At 35.8% G+C, this 15,381-nt stretch overlaps 2 protein-coding genes across 4 annotated transcripts in view; both read right to left on the bottom strand.

Moving 5' to 3' along the window:
* LOC116164364 (tyrosine kinase receptor Cad96Ca-like) overlaps window positions 1–15,381 on the bottom strand; it is a 270,318-nt gene that overhangs the window by 117,037 nt on the left and 137,900 nt on the right. The gene's annotated exons all lie outside the window — the stretch shown is intronic.
* The window catches only part of LOC116164363 (protein groucho), a 69,663-nt gene that overhangs the window by 5,669 nt on the left and 48,613 nt on the right, over window positions 1–15,381 (bottom strand). For 2 of the 3 annotated variants that reach the window (XM_031478529.1, XM_031478530.1), the window contains exons 4-8: window positions 10,902–10,946; window positions 10,704–10,841; window positions 6,723–6,755; window positions 5,319–5,585; window positions 5,114–5,227 (exon numbers count right to left, since the gene is read on the bottom strand). In XM_031478529.1, coding sequence (XP_031334389.1) covers window positions 5,114–5,227; window positions 5,319–5,585; window positions 6,723–6,755; window positions 10,704–10,841; window positions 10,902–10,946 — 597 coding nt within the window. The remainder of the gene's footprint in view (window positions 1–5,113; window positions 5,228–5,318; window positions 5,586–6,722; window positions 6,756–10,703; window positions 10,842–10,901; window positions 10,947–15,381) is intronic. The other variant, XM_031478532.1, reaches the window with a different exon arrangement.

The raw sequence follows: 15,381 nt of genomic DNA, 5'->3' as shown, positions 1-15,381 counted from the left end.
TGTGCTTTGTAATAAGAAAAAAATTTTAAGTAAACAAATTTTCAGGGCTTTTTTTTAAACTATGAATCCATGATTTGAAGAATTTCTACATCGTCTACTGCCTATACCCTTTACCAGTGGCGATACCTTCAGCCTTCATAAAGCAAATGAAAAATGCCCAAAACTTAAATGTTAAATGACTTGGGACAAGAGGTGAAGCGATTATAAGAAAGGTATCTGTAATCGAACTGAATGAACTGTTTCTGTGAAAAATGAGAGTAGGTATATTAATTTCCAGAAATGAATATCCGTGAAAGCAGACGTGCTGCAGTTGGATGATACAAGGTGGGAACTCTACCGAAGTGAACAAAAAATTTGATGTCATTTTGCTACTGTGGATAAACCAAGCTAGCATCAAAGAATTTTGGTGAGTGAGGTAATGAGTAAAAACGAATTTTCCCAGCACTACCGACCGGAAGTGACCCTACATTTTGAAATTCAAATGGTACACCCTGAATATTTTTACATGTTCGGATTCTACAGAGAATTTTACAGTTGATACGTTGTTGTCTCGGATATTTTGAAGCACCTTGTATATTTATTGCAAATAACTAATATCAATTCCGAATCTATAAGCTATGGTTGAATACTTTTATTTTATGGTTTATTACCAAATGTGGTCATTAGTAATTATTTTTTATCCTGTTTGGTGTACCACAAGGATCATTCCTTGGTCCACTTTTGTTCCTGGTTTACGTTAATGACCTACAAAATGCGGCTAATACAGGGAAATGCGTCCAATTTGCGGATGATACCACCATAATTTCGCAAATCTACAAACCCATGCGGCTTGAGTAGGTCCATTGATATAACCAATTAAGCCAATACAAAAGTGCAGAACTAGTTTGACTCCAATCAACTAAAACACGATCCTAATAAAACTCAAATCATAAAATATACTAGCCAAAAGTCAGTACACAACAGAAACCATATTAAATTGATAATGGATTGAATTAGGAACCGCATATTGATTTATTTTGCTACGTTAGCAACCAAGATTGTTAAATTGTCTTAATAAATATTGACTTTATTGGTACCACTCGAAAGCATTTTTCAGTAGCTTTCCAACGATGTGTCACAAGTATGAGGTTGCCATTTAGGATTTTTGAAGAGGGGGGGGGGTGTCACTCATATCGTCATTCTGGTTCCCCCTCGATACTCCCGAAACGGTTTTGCGCGATTTTCAATACCTTCTTTAGTTAGGAAAATATGGCCGACTGCAAGTTTTAAAATTGACACCCTGTCTAGGTAAAGGTACGTTTCCTATGAAGCGTCTGACGCGGTGTGGCTTTTTCACATGCACCTGGAGACGGCCGCCGCATGCAGATTAGAACATGGTTCCATTGCATTCTATTGAGGCGGTGCATTGTGTCAGACGCTTCATAGGAAACGTACCTTAATACCACAGTCTAAAATATATTATTATTATTATTAAAAACAACGTATTCAGTGTAAAATTGTCTGTAGAGTGTAGATAGAATCTAAAAATGAACAATAATAATATACAGGGCGTACCATTTAAATTTTGATATGTATGATTAACCGAAAGTGAGAACAAAGTTACAGGGGTCAGCTGTAATGGCAGTTATATGCACATAGAACTGTCACGCACGGAGACAAAACGGCTCCAATTAAAATGTCGCCATCCACGTCATGTAATGCAACATTTTATTGAAAATGAAAGATTGCATCACACTTACCCTATAACTACCCCACGGTCCTGTGACGAAACCGCTGCGGCAAAAATTCAAACATATTAATTTACTGTTTTAAGGCTTTCTTACGAAAAAAATTATATCATTAAGGGCGCTAATAGGCAATTCAATTTAAGCGTTTACACGGCGCCGTCTTTGTAATGGAAGGGAGAAAAGCGGTACTTATTGAATCGAACTCCGACGTTAGTTCAGAAAGCGGCGACCACCTACTTCACCTTCTTCGGTCGTTTAACTGTATCTGCATTTAATTTAATTTCTCTCGCATTTCATTGTTTTACACAAAGAGCGCCGCAGGAAGTCTATTGGTTTCTTTAATTTTAATATACGAAAAACGTATTACTTTAGAGAAATTGCATTTCAAAACTTCAAATAAAAGCAATAACGCGCAACATGTTAGATGCATTTACCTTTCTCAAATTAATATTCAAAGAGGCATTTCTTTATACACTTTGCCTTAGCGTCTTATATCTCCAGGGAGGTATGTTGTTTTGACGTGTTTTCCACACTTGCTACGGAAATAAGGTACGGAAGTCCGATATTGTGAAAATCTTTGTACAGTTTCTGCACGTTTCTTTACCCCGCGGTTGTAAGATCTCATCAATTGTAGCATGTATACGTAGGACTGTAAGTAGTTAAATATCCAAGTGCTACGAAGCTAACGTCTGATTTGGTTGTGTTTATGATTATGCAAAAAGGGATATACCGAACGCTTAGGGCAAAAGTAATCATTTATTTACCCCATGTATTATACACTTCGTCCCTCTATTGAAGTTGTATTTCTGCTCAAAACATGGCTGCTTACCTACTTTGTCATAGACGCGGATCTTGACAACCTTCGTTCCCTAGAGCTACCTACCGTCTGCAGAAGTGAGGAGCGAGTAATAAATTAGATCTACTCGTACTGGGCGTGCGGAAAGAAAGTTATTTGTTTTTAGGAAGTTCTGTCACTATATAAAAGCTCGTTTCCTTAATCCATAGTTTTGCTATATCAATGGGAGTCCGATTTATAAAGCTGTACTTGATATTAGAGTTATCAATGTTTCTTTATTTTTAAATGATGTGTGACATACCTAGTGCAAATATTCCTTCCGTTTTCATAGTTTGAAATGAAATAGGTATTTTGGATATGCTCATAGATCGTGTCTTTGTGAATTGTGTAGTAACCTTTTTACTCACGTAAACGTTAAACGAATTATTTTTATATTTATTTATTGAAACAGGTAAACAGGTAACAATACACAATACACAATTACCAAAATTATAATTTACATTCAGTGCGTTCGAGATAAGAGGGTCACCTCAATATCTCTTTTGTTTGACGAGATACGAAAAATTTGTCAATATACTTTTACGTATAGTGGCATTACGATCTATTCGATAGCATATTGAAAATTCCAGTATCACTTCCGAAATCGATGGAACTTTTGTTTTTCAAATGCAACGCCTATGATTTTTTAAGATATTTAAAAAGAGCGATCAATTTGATGTACAACATAAAATATGCATATGGTTGATATACAAAAAATGAAGAAATTCGTGATTCAATATTCAGAAAACTAGCATGCCGTGTGTTACGCGAATAAACGTATAAACCACTCCGTGCCGACACAACGCTTTACACACTAGGACGGTATTAAATCAATTGATATTAAATTTGCCGTTATAAAAAAAGAAATCTGTCCTAATCTCCGATCGCAATCGCAATGATTATTTTAAAGGATTGATTTGTATAAAGTCGATTATTGTTAGGAACTTCAATTTGTATAGGAATTTAATTTAACGTAATCGTAATATTCCTAAAGGAGCCGACCTATGAGAATCAATTGCATGAATCAGATTTGTATCGCATTTATTGATAATAATCGAATCCATATAAGGGACTTTGGTAATTTTTTCATTAGATGGACTGCACATTGTATTTAATTTCAGTGATACCATTCCTTTGGTTCGATTCAAATTTTGTTCAGCAATGCAGGGGGGGGGGGGAAAATATTTTCTATAGGAGAATGCAGTAGGCGTTTATTATGTATAAAAAATAAAATTTTAGATAAGGGGTAAACCGAGAATTGATACGTGATCACGAGATAGGAGTTGTATCTTTTTTATAGACCAAACTAATACACAAGGGATACACAATGAAGATGTAAAGAAAATTGGAAAGGGATCGACTTTATTTTTCTTAATATACTCAATCAATTCATTTTACAGGCGTATTTATTCAGATTTAAAGGGGAGATAAAAAGCCAAACTTCAGCAAGGTAATGGGTGCTTAAAATTACCGAGTTAGTCGTATATGAAATTAATTGTGAATAAAAAATCTCTTACCACTATCGTAGAGGTTCAATTTTCAACCCTTTTAAATGTACCTAAGCTTACAAGGTATTGCCTAAATATTGATCAAAGAGAATGACATCCAATTTTTTCAAATATCAGGCACTGAGGTTATAATAGGTTTCTTTCTATTTTATCCCAGTATGTGGTTCACTGGACATTCTGGACACTTTTATAGCCCATCGTAAAGAGTGCTATCAAAAAGTAAAGTAATGGTAAAATCAAGTTTTATTCGCTCGTTTAAGAGATACGGGGAAAAATTAAAAAACCTTAATTTCAACATGACTCGTATCTTTTCCGAATTAAAAGAGATGCAGAAAAATGTTTATTACAAAAGTTGCTTTGTAATGATTGTTCAATAATTTACCGCTTTCAAAGTAAGTGTACGGGGTCAGGTAAAGTAGTTATCGGCCCCGCCTCATTTTTTTAATGGAAAAGTCTGTATGTTTTAATCTAAAAAATAGCATGATAAACAAATTCCAAAAAATTCAATATTGATTCAAAAAGATTAAAAACAGATTTTAAAAAATTCAAAAATTCAACAATCTTTTTAAAATTGTTCATTTTTTAAACATTTGAACCTTTTTTTATTGTTCTGAATCTTTTTTTAATGTCATCCCTGATGTTACGTGTTTGAATCGAAAATTTAATAACTAATTTTATATTAAAATATGTCTCATTTACCTGACCCCGTATACTTATTTTGAAACTTTTGTAATAAACATTTTTCGGTATCTAAGACAATATAGGGTCATTCTGAAATTGACGATTTTTTTTATTTCCCCTCGTATCTCAACCTAGATTTTCATTTTACAAGTGCATACGAGTTACGACGCCTATATTACTTTTTTGATAGCACTAACAATTACGGAGATACGTATAAGTGTCGAAAATGGAACACCCTGTGCAAGGTAAGAAAATCGTTAAAAGTTCTGATTATGGGAGTAATGCAAGCCGAAATATAATTACTTACTTTACACCCAAATAGGTACCTACTTATAACACAAATAAAATGAAAATAAACTTACGTGACCTAATTTATCCTCCTTTCTTCTTTTAATATCTTGTTCGCCATCCGGTGGAGACCGCGATCTGTATTTATCTCTATCCCCCGGCGAGACAGAATTCTGAAACAATTTGTGCTGATGACACTATGAATTAGTTCAAAAAACAATTAGGGATAAATTCTCGTTCACTTTATGACAAAAATCCTTGCGTAAAATCGTAACTTACCAGTCTTTCGTCGTTGTTCACAGAACCTGGTCGTTTGAGATCCGTGGAATCTCTTGAATGTAAATCAGTCGGTTTAAGTAAAGGATGTGCGCTAGCTGAAACCGCTGCATGTGGGCCACCGGGGGTACCTGGTACTCCAGCGCCAAGTCCCGCTCCAAAACCAAGCAGTCCTGCTGCCGGTCCCATTCCTGGTAATCCGGGATGGGGACCCATCGGTAATCCAGGTCCGTGAGCTCCGTGAGGTAGCTGCTGCGCATGAATTTGTTGCTGGAAATTGTAAATAATTTATATACCATTGAATGAAAGTTGCAAGTTGGTAGTGGCATGGGCTATACAGATACAGCGGTTTCGTTTCTTAACAAACTAAAAGATAACATTGGGATTTCTATTTTCATCAAAGTGAAAAATCGTTATTGGCCGCACGTCCGTGTGTCCGTCCGTCACGCGTACTATTTCTCCATGACTGAACCGATTTGGGAGATATAGGGCTCATTTGAAAGGGCTCCTGTTAGGTAGTACCATAGAGTACTACCCTAACTATGAGAAAAATATTTCAAAACTTGATATTCAGCTCTGTGATGTATCACGAACGTTAAAATTAACGTGCAGATTATCTGGAAAACGTTATTTTTCCCATACTAAATAACGCAAAATAACGTTTTTTTGACAGACAGTGCAGTAACTTGCACGTTACGTTAAGTGTGACCTTTCTGGTACATAACAGGTCTGAATATACGTCGTAAAATAAGTTATTTTACAACCTACCTTCAGTGGTGCACAGAAAAAAAGTTCACGGGTGGAAATAGGAAGATGGCCCCGGAAAAAACCATCACCCTGTAGATTTTCACCACCATTGACATGACCAATGATGTAAGCCCTTCAGCGTAACTGATATTACAAATTTGAGCTAAATATCTCAAAAACTCCAGGAGATATAATGAAAAAAGAATCTACAAGGGGACTATCTAAGAGGTGATGAAGTACTGTATACCTAACCTATACATTCAATGTTGTTAGAATGCCTAAAGTTAACAATTGTTATTGCGTGCTTTTAGCTGTGTCTTACGAATAATAAAGTATTATTATTGTTACTTTATCCCGCCTTACTCGATTCAGCTGAATATGTACAACAATTGGTCTGGTACATTGGCTATGTTAACATGACACAGTCATACCTATACATTTTTTGTTTACAGTACAAGCACCAAATTTTATTCTGGATGAATTAGTGATTTTGTTTCATTCGGTTGTGCTATGTTACTAATCATCTTAAGTGCATACATACAACTGTCAGTGACCTTGTGACAAGTACAAACACTACACTTTTTCACCAGAAGAACAACCCATACATATAAAAAATGCTAAGAGCTAAAGGTAATTACTAATAAATATCAATCTACTTACAAGCAACTGCTGCAATCCTTGCTGCTGTTGTTGCTGTAAACAACAACAAATGCTATTAGAACCATACCAACACCAGGATTTGATATCAAACCTACTATGCGAACAGATAGTATCTACTACAAAAACTAGGAGTGCAAAATCCATTCAACTTTATTTTCTAGTTCAAAATACGACAAAGAACAAAATTTTAAAAACAATATGTAATAAATAATATTTATTAATAAAATAAACAGTGCCTTCCCAATCACAATGAAAGGAACAAATTGATTTCCAATTCCGGATGTTATGTAGAAGAATCTTCGTTTTTTTTAATTAAAAACCATTCCTATATCTCATTTGAAGTTGAACTCCCCAATTTACAATGAATGTAAAACATTTGATTTTGACATTTTTCTTGAACATTTATGCAAAAGTATAGAGTGTGACACGACATTACTTTATCCTCTGTCTCATTCCGTCAAAATTCAATATGGCGTCCCTAAGAAATAAGAAAGTAATAGCTTCTAGCTTCTACATCTAGTGTGTTATACTGATATAGCAGATTCAGATTTTTCGAAAAAAAAGTGCTCATAGAAGGTGATAACAGGAAACAGGATTTCTGACCGTTTAAGGTAGGGAAAATGAAAACGAAATTTGGCATTTTCAGTATTTCGATGGTTTTCCAAGATCTTTTTAAAATTTCAAATGCGTTTTTAGTCACAAAAAGGGGCAACTTTGCAGGTTATACACTGTGTCTCTCTCACCGTGACGGAGATCCCAATGGTGAGCGAAGAATTTGAACCAACCTGTATGTGTAAGTTTCACATTAGCGCAGATAAATGAAAACGGATTATTCGTGACCTCTTTTTTATGCCTATTCCATTACCGTTGCCAGAAATAAGCTGCCGTCTTTTGTTTTATCCCTAGACAAAAATCGGAAAAATGGCCGATTTCTTCAATTTGTTGTAACTCCTTTATTTTTGAAGCTACAACAAAATCACTTTAGCATTATTCAGGCACTTTTAACGTCGCCATCAGTCTTTTGTTTCTAATGCTTTTAGCAACTGCGCTGTAATGGAAATTATAGTTAGCCATGGTTTCAAAAGATGGCTTGTTCTACGAGCTTTCCTAAAATGTATACAGGGTGATTCCTATAGTACCTGCCACCGTTTGGGAGCGTATAGGGGGTGCCTAGGGGAGTATTTTGATATAGGACACTTGGGGTCGGAAATCTAAAATAAGGGCGCCAGAACCAAATTTATCTTCTGGAATTTCACGCCTGTATGTAGGCAACCCAACCGACCGACGTTTCGCGCGGAGCGATGCAGAGCGAGTTAGCGCGAGGAAGCGACATGGGAGGGAAGGAGGGAAAACGACAGTCAAAAGCAATAACGTTTACAAGTGTTCAACGTGGCCACCGTTGTTCTCAATGCACTTCCTACATCTAGCCAACTATTATTATACTATTGCCATAGTGTTTATTCACTTGATACGCGTCGTTGCAGACGGGATTTCGTGGGTTTAAACAAAATTCTGATCAAGTGTCAGCCACACATCGCCGCCTGAGATCGCTCCGTGTGCACCGCCGGCCGGTTGGGTTGCCTACCTACAGGCGCGAAATTCCAGAAGGTAAATTTGGCTCTGGCACCCTTATTTTAGATTTCCGACCCCAAGTGTCCTATATCAAAATACTCCCCTACGCACCACCTACACGCTCCCAAACGGTGGCAGGTACTATAGGAATCACCCTGTATGTCATACTTATTTTCAATAATAAGTTCTCTACAATAAATTTTGTTTATTAATACATCTTGTCTGAAAACAAACAACAAATAATATAGTCGCCTATGAAAAACATTTGACAGGTGTAGTTTGTATTTTGGAAAAGTTATTTGTCATAATAGAGTTGTCTGCATTCTTCATGTTAGTGACATTGTAAAATTGTTAAAAATAAATTTCGAAATGGCGAACTATGAACAATATGACATACCTACTAAAAGTGTTTATTCAGTGCAACGAAAATTCGAGAGCAGCAAGTCGTGTCAGTTACAATTTCCAGAAAAGACTTTTATCTACCACCGTTAAATTATGCCCTCGATTATACCTCTCTATCTATAAATAATGCTAGCGATAATTAAATTGTTCTTCTTGTACACTTTGAAGTATATTCTATTCGATGTTACGAACTACATTAAATCTTCACGATGGAGTGGAAATTGATAAATATCTCAAACTACGTACCTTCCCTAAACGTCAATCAGAAGAAATCTAAAATCTTCAGCGCCGAGGAGATGTAACATTCTTCACTTACCGATAGAAAATTCCTAACTTGGGCTCTTATTCAATATTCTTACGCCATCTATGTGTTTCGTTTGTAATCAACTAGTTTTAGACGTAAATTGTTCATGTAGTAAATTTTTTTATTATCTTAGTATACATTTCTTATTACTTTAGTTCTTTGTGTCGCCGTCCGAGGTCGTGCGGTCATTTTCCGTGGTATTTTTGGCTATTCCTTTTTTAAGTTTGTCTTGCTCGCGCTGCGCGCAGTTACATTTCTTTCTCCTTCAGTAAAGGTTCTGCTTTCTCATTGCTTAGATGAAAATTTTCTCTTGGTACGCCATTACTATTCCCACTGCGCGTCTACCTTTAATGGCATTAGTGTTTTAGCCTTACCGTATTATCTTTGCAGTAGTTTATTTTTTTCTCTTTGATGTCTGTGGTGGATCCATTGAGGATCAGGTTTTCTATCTCTCGATAAATTTATTTAGTATATAAGTACCATAACAACGACTGTATCGACAATGGTATCCATGGAATTTATTCGGAGAGTAAAGTTATTGAAAGGTGGAAATATCGGTCCTGGATCGTTTTTACGGATCTGTATTTTGCATTTAAACAATATGAGGGGGGGTTTGCCTTCGCTCAAGTTTACTTTTCCCTCAACCTTTTCTCTTAAGAGTTCATCGTTCTAAATTTTGAAATGCCTTTCACGTTCATCTACCTGGATTTTACTTACGATTCCCACAGTACAATGAGTTTCTACATTACCGACTTTTCAGATTTTTACCGCTATTCCAGTGAAATTAATGACGTGATACCAACATTGCCTGTGACCTAATTACATGGAGTTTGTTGACCTACACTTCGATGATTGTTCCTGAATTGTAATCGCCAATATTAACGAAACCTTTTAAAACCATGGCCAACTATAATTTACATTACAAAAAAATCAACTATGAGTTACAGCGCAGTGGCCAAAGGGTCTATAGAAACAAAGGACTGACGGTATGACTATACATTAAAAAGTGCCTAAATACGATTTTGTTCTAGCGTCAAAAATAAAGAAGTTAGAGCAAATTGAAGGCATCGGCCGGCAAAAAACGGTAGCGTATTTCTGGCAACGGTAATGGAATAAGCCTCAAAAAAGAGATCACGACTCACGAATACCTAATCTGTTTTAATTTAATAAGAAAGTTAGACATTTAATCCCATCGAAATTGGACCACAATGTACATGGATAAAGAGCTGTACTTTTTAATTATAAAAAATGCCAATTATTTGTAAAGGGACAGGGGGCTGCTTTGTTAAAGCATGCACTGGTACAGCTTTCCCATTTTTCAGATACCTAACGCGATACCTAACGCGAGTCGTCGAGATGAGAAGGACCAAATCAGATTTGCGCGTCACATGTGTTACGAAGCCCGACTAAATCCGCCAATTTGCATTAACGAAGCAATATCCGACCAACTTGGTCTATAAATAATTGATCTTTCCCATTACCAAGGTGATCCCTGGTTAGAATCAGGGTTTGGGTATGACTGTTTTAAAAATGTCTAGTAGTCTGATTGATCGATAGAACAATTGTCCTGTTCGCTAAAAAAACCTAAATATTTGAATTATAAAATTTGTATGTATCTACTTTAGGCACCTACGTTCCCCTACACTACTACGCCTAAATTTTAATTGCAATACCCACTGAATACCACAGCCAAGTTAGCTTACCCCAATTATAGCATTGAGTTCTGTCATGGTAACTTGCTTAGCTCGTTCAACAGCCGTAGCAACTTGTTGCTGATGTTCTTGGGCCAAAAAAGGTAACACTTGGGCGATAATTGCATTTAGTCGTTTTGCTATTTCAGTCTGGAAGGTACATGAAACAGGATGAATATTAAAAAATCGTGTCACTTCCTATTCACTTACCTGTTTATGCATTTCCACATTAAGGCCATAGGACATTTCGTAATACTGAAACAAAAAAAAAAATAAATCATACATTTATTCATATCAGCGAGAATGAAATTATTTTACTGCCGTCGAGACCGTTATGTGACGTGTGAAGCGAAAATTGAAGTTTGTAGACCGTCAAAATGAAAGAGAAAAGTCTGTCTGCTGTAAATTATTCGAATGTTAAAATTAACGAGAGGATGCTGCGCGTGCATAAAAAGAATTTTTAATCACAAATCACACTCGAACGATTTCTCTTAGGGGTCGCTTTTTAGAAAAAAAAAGTAAGTGACGGGGAACGTTGTTTAAAGAGTGAGGATACAAAACAACTACCTCAGTTCGGTTTTATGGGAGAAATACGATATTCGAAACTGTATAATTAAACAAAACATTTTTCACCCCGAAGATGAAATATATTTCTCTACAAAGCAATTCATCGAGCAATTCATAATTGTTGCGATGTTAATGCTCTGCAGAGTGCAGACTGCAAGAGACACTTTTAAACCATTGCCTAATTATTTCAGTTTTTAATCTTTGTAAACATCGGTTTACCTGTAAAGTAACATAGATATAGATACTCATAGTGTAATTCTATTCTTTACACTCTGGTATACTTTATGAAATTGTAATGCGTCTGATTGTTTGTCCGGATGTATGATATCTTCGAGATACCTTCACCGATTTCGATTACATTGATAGTTCTTCTATCTTCTAAATCCGTGGTTCTTAAAGTGGGTGCCGAAAGTACTTCATAAGGGTGCATTAAAAAAGGAATTAAAACAATTACAAAAAATGCATATTGGTTTTTTCACGGTTTTTTTAATTACAATTCTATGTTTTGTAAGTTTCTATTTTATTTTACTTCTATCGTTTCTTATTTCCTTTTCAGTGATATCTTGGAAATGCACCACGTCTCACTTTTCCAGTCTTATAACCCCCACTTTCAATATGCTATTTCTAGTAGAAAATATTAGTATCTTGTTTCGTTATCACTTCTCAGTCTGTCAGTGACTCGGTAAGTGATAAATATTAGATTAAATTAAATTCCAAAGTGGCACTTGGTAAGTGCCGACAGAAGTGACTACTTATTTCTTTCTGATATAATCAAATCGGTTGTTACCCAATAGAAATGATCTGTGGGTTAGCAAGACGCCCTACTAATACAGGCCATTTGTGCTCAAACGGGCATCTAGCGGGAAAGTTGTGGGGTAGTTTTGATTTCTTTGATCCTACATGTTTTTTGGTGTGCTGAATCCGAATCTGAGGTTTGCTAACAAAATTTCATGACGCAACATTGAAAAAAATACAAAAAAAGTTGAAAAAGATATTTTTTGGCAGTTCTGTGCTTACAACTTGAAAACTATCAACTTTTCGAAAATAACTTTCCTGTTCAAAATGAAAGTACATAAAATTTCCTACAGATTCCACTATTTAGTTTTTTTCCTCGGTGAACCATTCGGGCTCAAGCGCCAGTTGAGAATTGGCGTATTTTGGCTGTATCCGCAAATACTTATCTTTTATTATTATGAAAATATAAATCCGTACTCACTCCTTCACGGATGAGTTTGCGAGTTATCATGCACACAAGCGCACAAAGTTAGACAGATGGACGGACGGACAGTCCAAAATCGTGAACTCGCTTTTTGTCGCTCGTTAACAACATGTAAAAAGAAAAGAAATAAATCTGGTTCAGTTGTTAACAGACAAATTTAAGTAGGAGCACGTGATTCTTCAGAACACCGGGACAAGAGGAATAATGCCGTTGAATAGGAAATCAATATACCCCTTTCGCCATTTGAATTTTTTGAATTAATAATGACCACAGCGCCACTTTCCCAAATTCAACAACACTTATCCAAACATGCTACGGTAGGGTCTTGTAATTTCTTTATCTGGTTCGGAAGAGAATGGGAATAGTTTTAGATAGCACAGTATAAGTATTATATATTATGAATAATATAATAATATGATATACCTACTGTTTTTCGTTAGAAATTAACTTTTCATACAATTCTGGATTACAATAAACACCTTGAACTTTATGTAAATGAGAAAAAATCACCCTTACATATAAAATTCAAATAATAGTAGGTAAATGCAAGGAATTCACTTATCGACAACCCTTAATATTAATTTACGGTTTTTGTGCGAAAAAACTATTTGTGGAGACAGCCGAAATACGCAAATTTTCAACTGGCGCTTGAGCCCGAAAGGTTGATCGAAGAAAAAAACTAAATAGTGGAATCTGTAGGAAATTGTATGTACTTTCATTTTAAATAAGAAGGTTATTTTCGAAAAGTTGATAGTTTTCGAGTTGTAAGCACAAAACTGCCAAAAAATATCTTTTTCAATTTTTGTTGTATTTTTTTCAATGTTGCGTCATGAAATTTTGTTAGCAACCCTGAAATTCGGATTCAGCACCCCAAAAAACATATAGAATTAAAGAAATCAAAACTACCCCACAACTTTCCTGGTAAAAATACAATTTAACTGGATTATACACTATGCTGTCTTAGTTAGAAACTAAAAGTGAGTGAGATCTGGCGACCTGGGTGGCTATTCGATTGATCCTCCTCTGATGGTACAAGAGAATCGATCCCTTATCATATTGCCATCATAAGTAGCAGATGACAGTCTTGTACCTCTGTTCGTTTTGGTCCTTCAGTTCGTCTTCGAAGACTTTATTGGTCCACTCTACTCAGGGGCGGACTAGGTACTTACGACGGGCCAGGTGGAAGTGCATAGGTTACTGGCCATTAAACGATTAAAGTATTAGTGTAATGAAGATTGGGGGGGGGGGGGGCTTTAGTCTAAGGTTACTGTATCCAGGATCTTCAGATTCTTCTGGACTGGAGGACGTCTGACTAATTAACAATGCGTTTCATGTACCTACTTTACGTAAGAGACACTTCGGAATGTTACTTTTCACAAATAGGAAAGGATTGGAGGTGCTTTTAAATCTACTTGAGACGGTCATTCTTTAAGTTTATCAAATTCATTTAACATCAGATTTAAATTCTTCAAATTCAAGAGTTCCTTCCTCGAGTGTTAATCTTTGTATACTGTAGATGTGATGTAAAATACGTTTAGCGTTTTCCAATGTTACTTCTCTTGCTTTCCCTCTACATTTAACCTCTGTGAACAGTGATTCGGAATTTTCTTCAACGCGGTTCTTTTGTTCGATGTCCGATGAGGGACACGGCATACCTTTGGCTTTAAATGTATTCTGTCTAAATTTGTGGAACTCTTTCGGCATTTTGATTAATTTTACACTTTTGACGAATGATTCAATAAACTTTCTTTTGCTTTTCAAATCTAATAAGTGTGTTATTTGCGTTCCACCTTTTCGATAATAAGCTTGATGGTTACGAGTTGTTGAGAATGGATTCTACTACCCGTAAAAACCACTCTTATTCAATAAAAATACGCTTCTTGACTTGATTTTTGTATTTTATTTTTTATTATTCTGACATTACATTTTATTTACTTGGCAACTCGCTTAGCAACAACTTATGATGATCTTAACAACAAAGACCTAATGAATAATGAGAATCTTCTATGTGTTGCCAGTTGCCACACGAGTGATGCAACCTGGTCTTTCACAACGTAGGGGATCCGGCCATTGTTGAGTGGGAGGTTTCTATTACTACGCTGGTGTTCTAAGTTCGGGTTTTTCCCGCTTTTGTGAGAGTGGGAGCTGTCGACATGGATTTCACAATCTGGACGTCGATGCTTAAGGTAAGTAAGCTTTAAACCGTGTACTTTAAAGTTTGAGCCGAGGTTCCTGGTTACGTATACGCACTTGGTTTGGAGTTCATTAAAGTAGTTTCTAAGTCAGAAGGCCGAAGAGATATTTTGCAGTTGAACGTTTGTTCTCGAAGATCTTACAAGCCGAAAGCTCCAGTAGGATTTAAATTACAAAGTATGAACTTTGAGGTTAAAACGATATTTAGAGGGTACAAATGATCGTTGAAACACTAATAGTATTTCAACATGATCCAGTTATTTCTTAAATATTGTTCCCTCAATTTATAGACAAACAGATGGTGCCAATTAATAGAAACGTAAAGAATAGTATTTACACTATAATACAAAGCAGGGCCGTATCTAGGCGGTGGCGAAGTGGGCGCCCGCCAAGAGCGCAGCTACCGGGGAGGCGCAAAATTGATCATGAAACTCGTTTCAATGTCTCATTCTCTAGAACTACACCTCGCACAAATATTTTATACAAATCTCCTATTGTAAACGCATGTAAATTATTTGATTCAATTTGCCCGAATATTGACTTATTTCATTCCACATTACTCGAAATGGTTAGTTATATTACGTATTAGTTAATAATTTTTGTTTACCCCTTAGATTGCATTTCATGTTTTGGTATATCTGTTTATTTAATTATTTTCTTTTATTGTTATTCACGGATTTTTGCGTACTACTATGTTACACACTGTATAAG

This window comes from Photinus pyralis, unplaced genomic scaffold (assembly GCF_008802855.1).
Source record: "Photinus pyralis isolate 1611_PpyrPB1 unplaced genomic scaffold, Ppyr1.3 Ppyr1.4_LG2, whole genome shotgun sequence".
In the NCBI taxonomy this organism is placed as follows: Eukaryota; Metazoa; Arthropoda; class Insecta; order Coleoptera; family Lampyridae; genus Photinus; species Photinus pyralis.
This window is presented reverse-complemented; position numbering and strand designations above follow the sequence as displayed.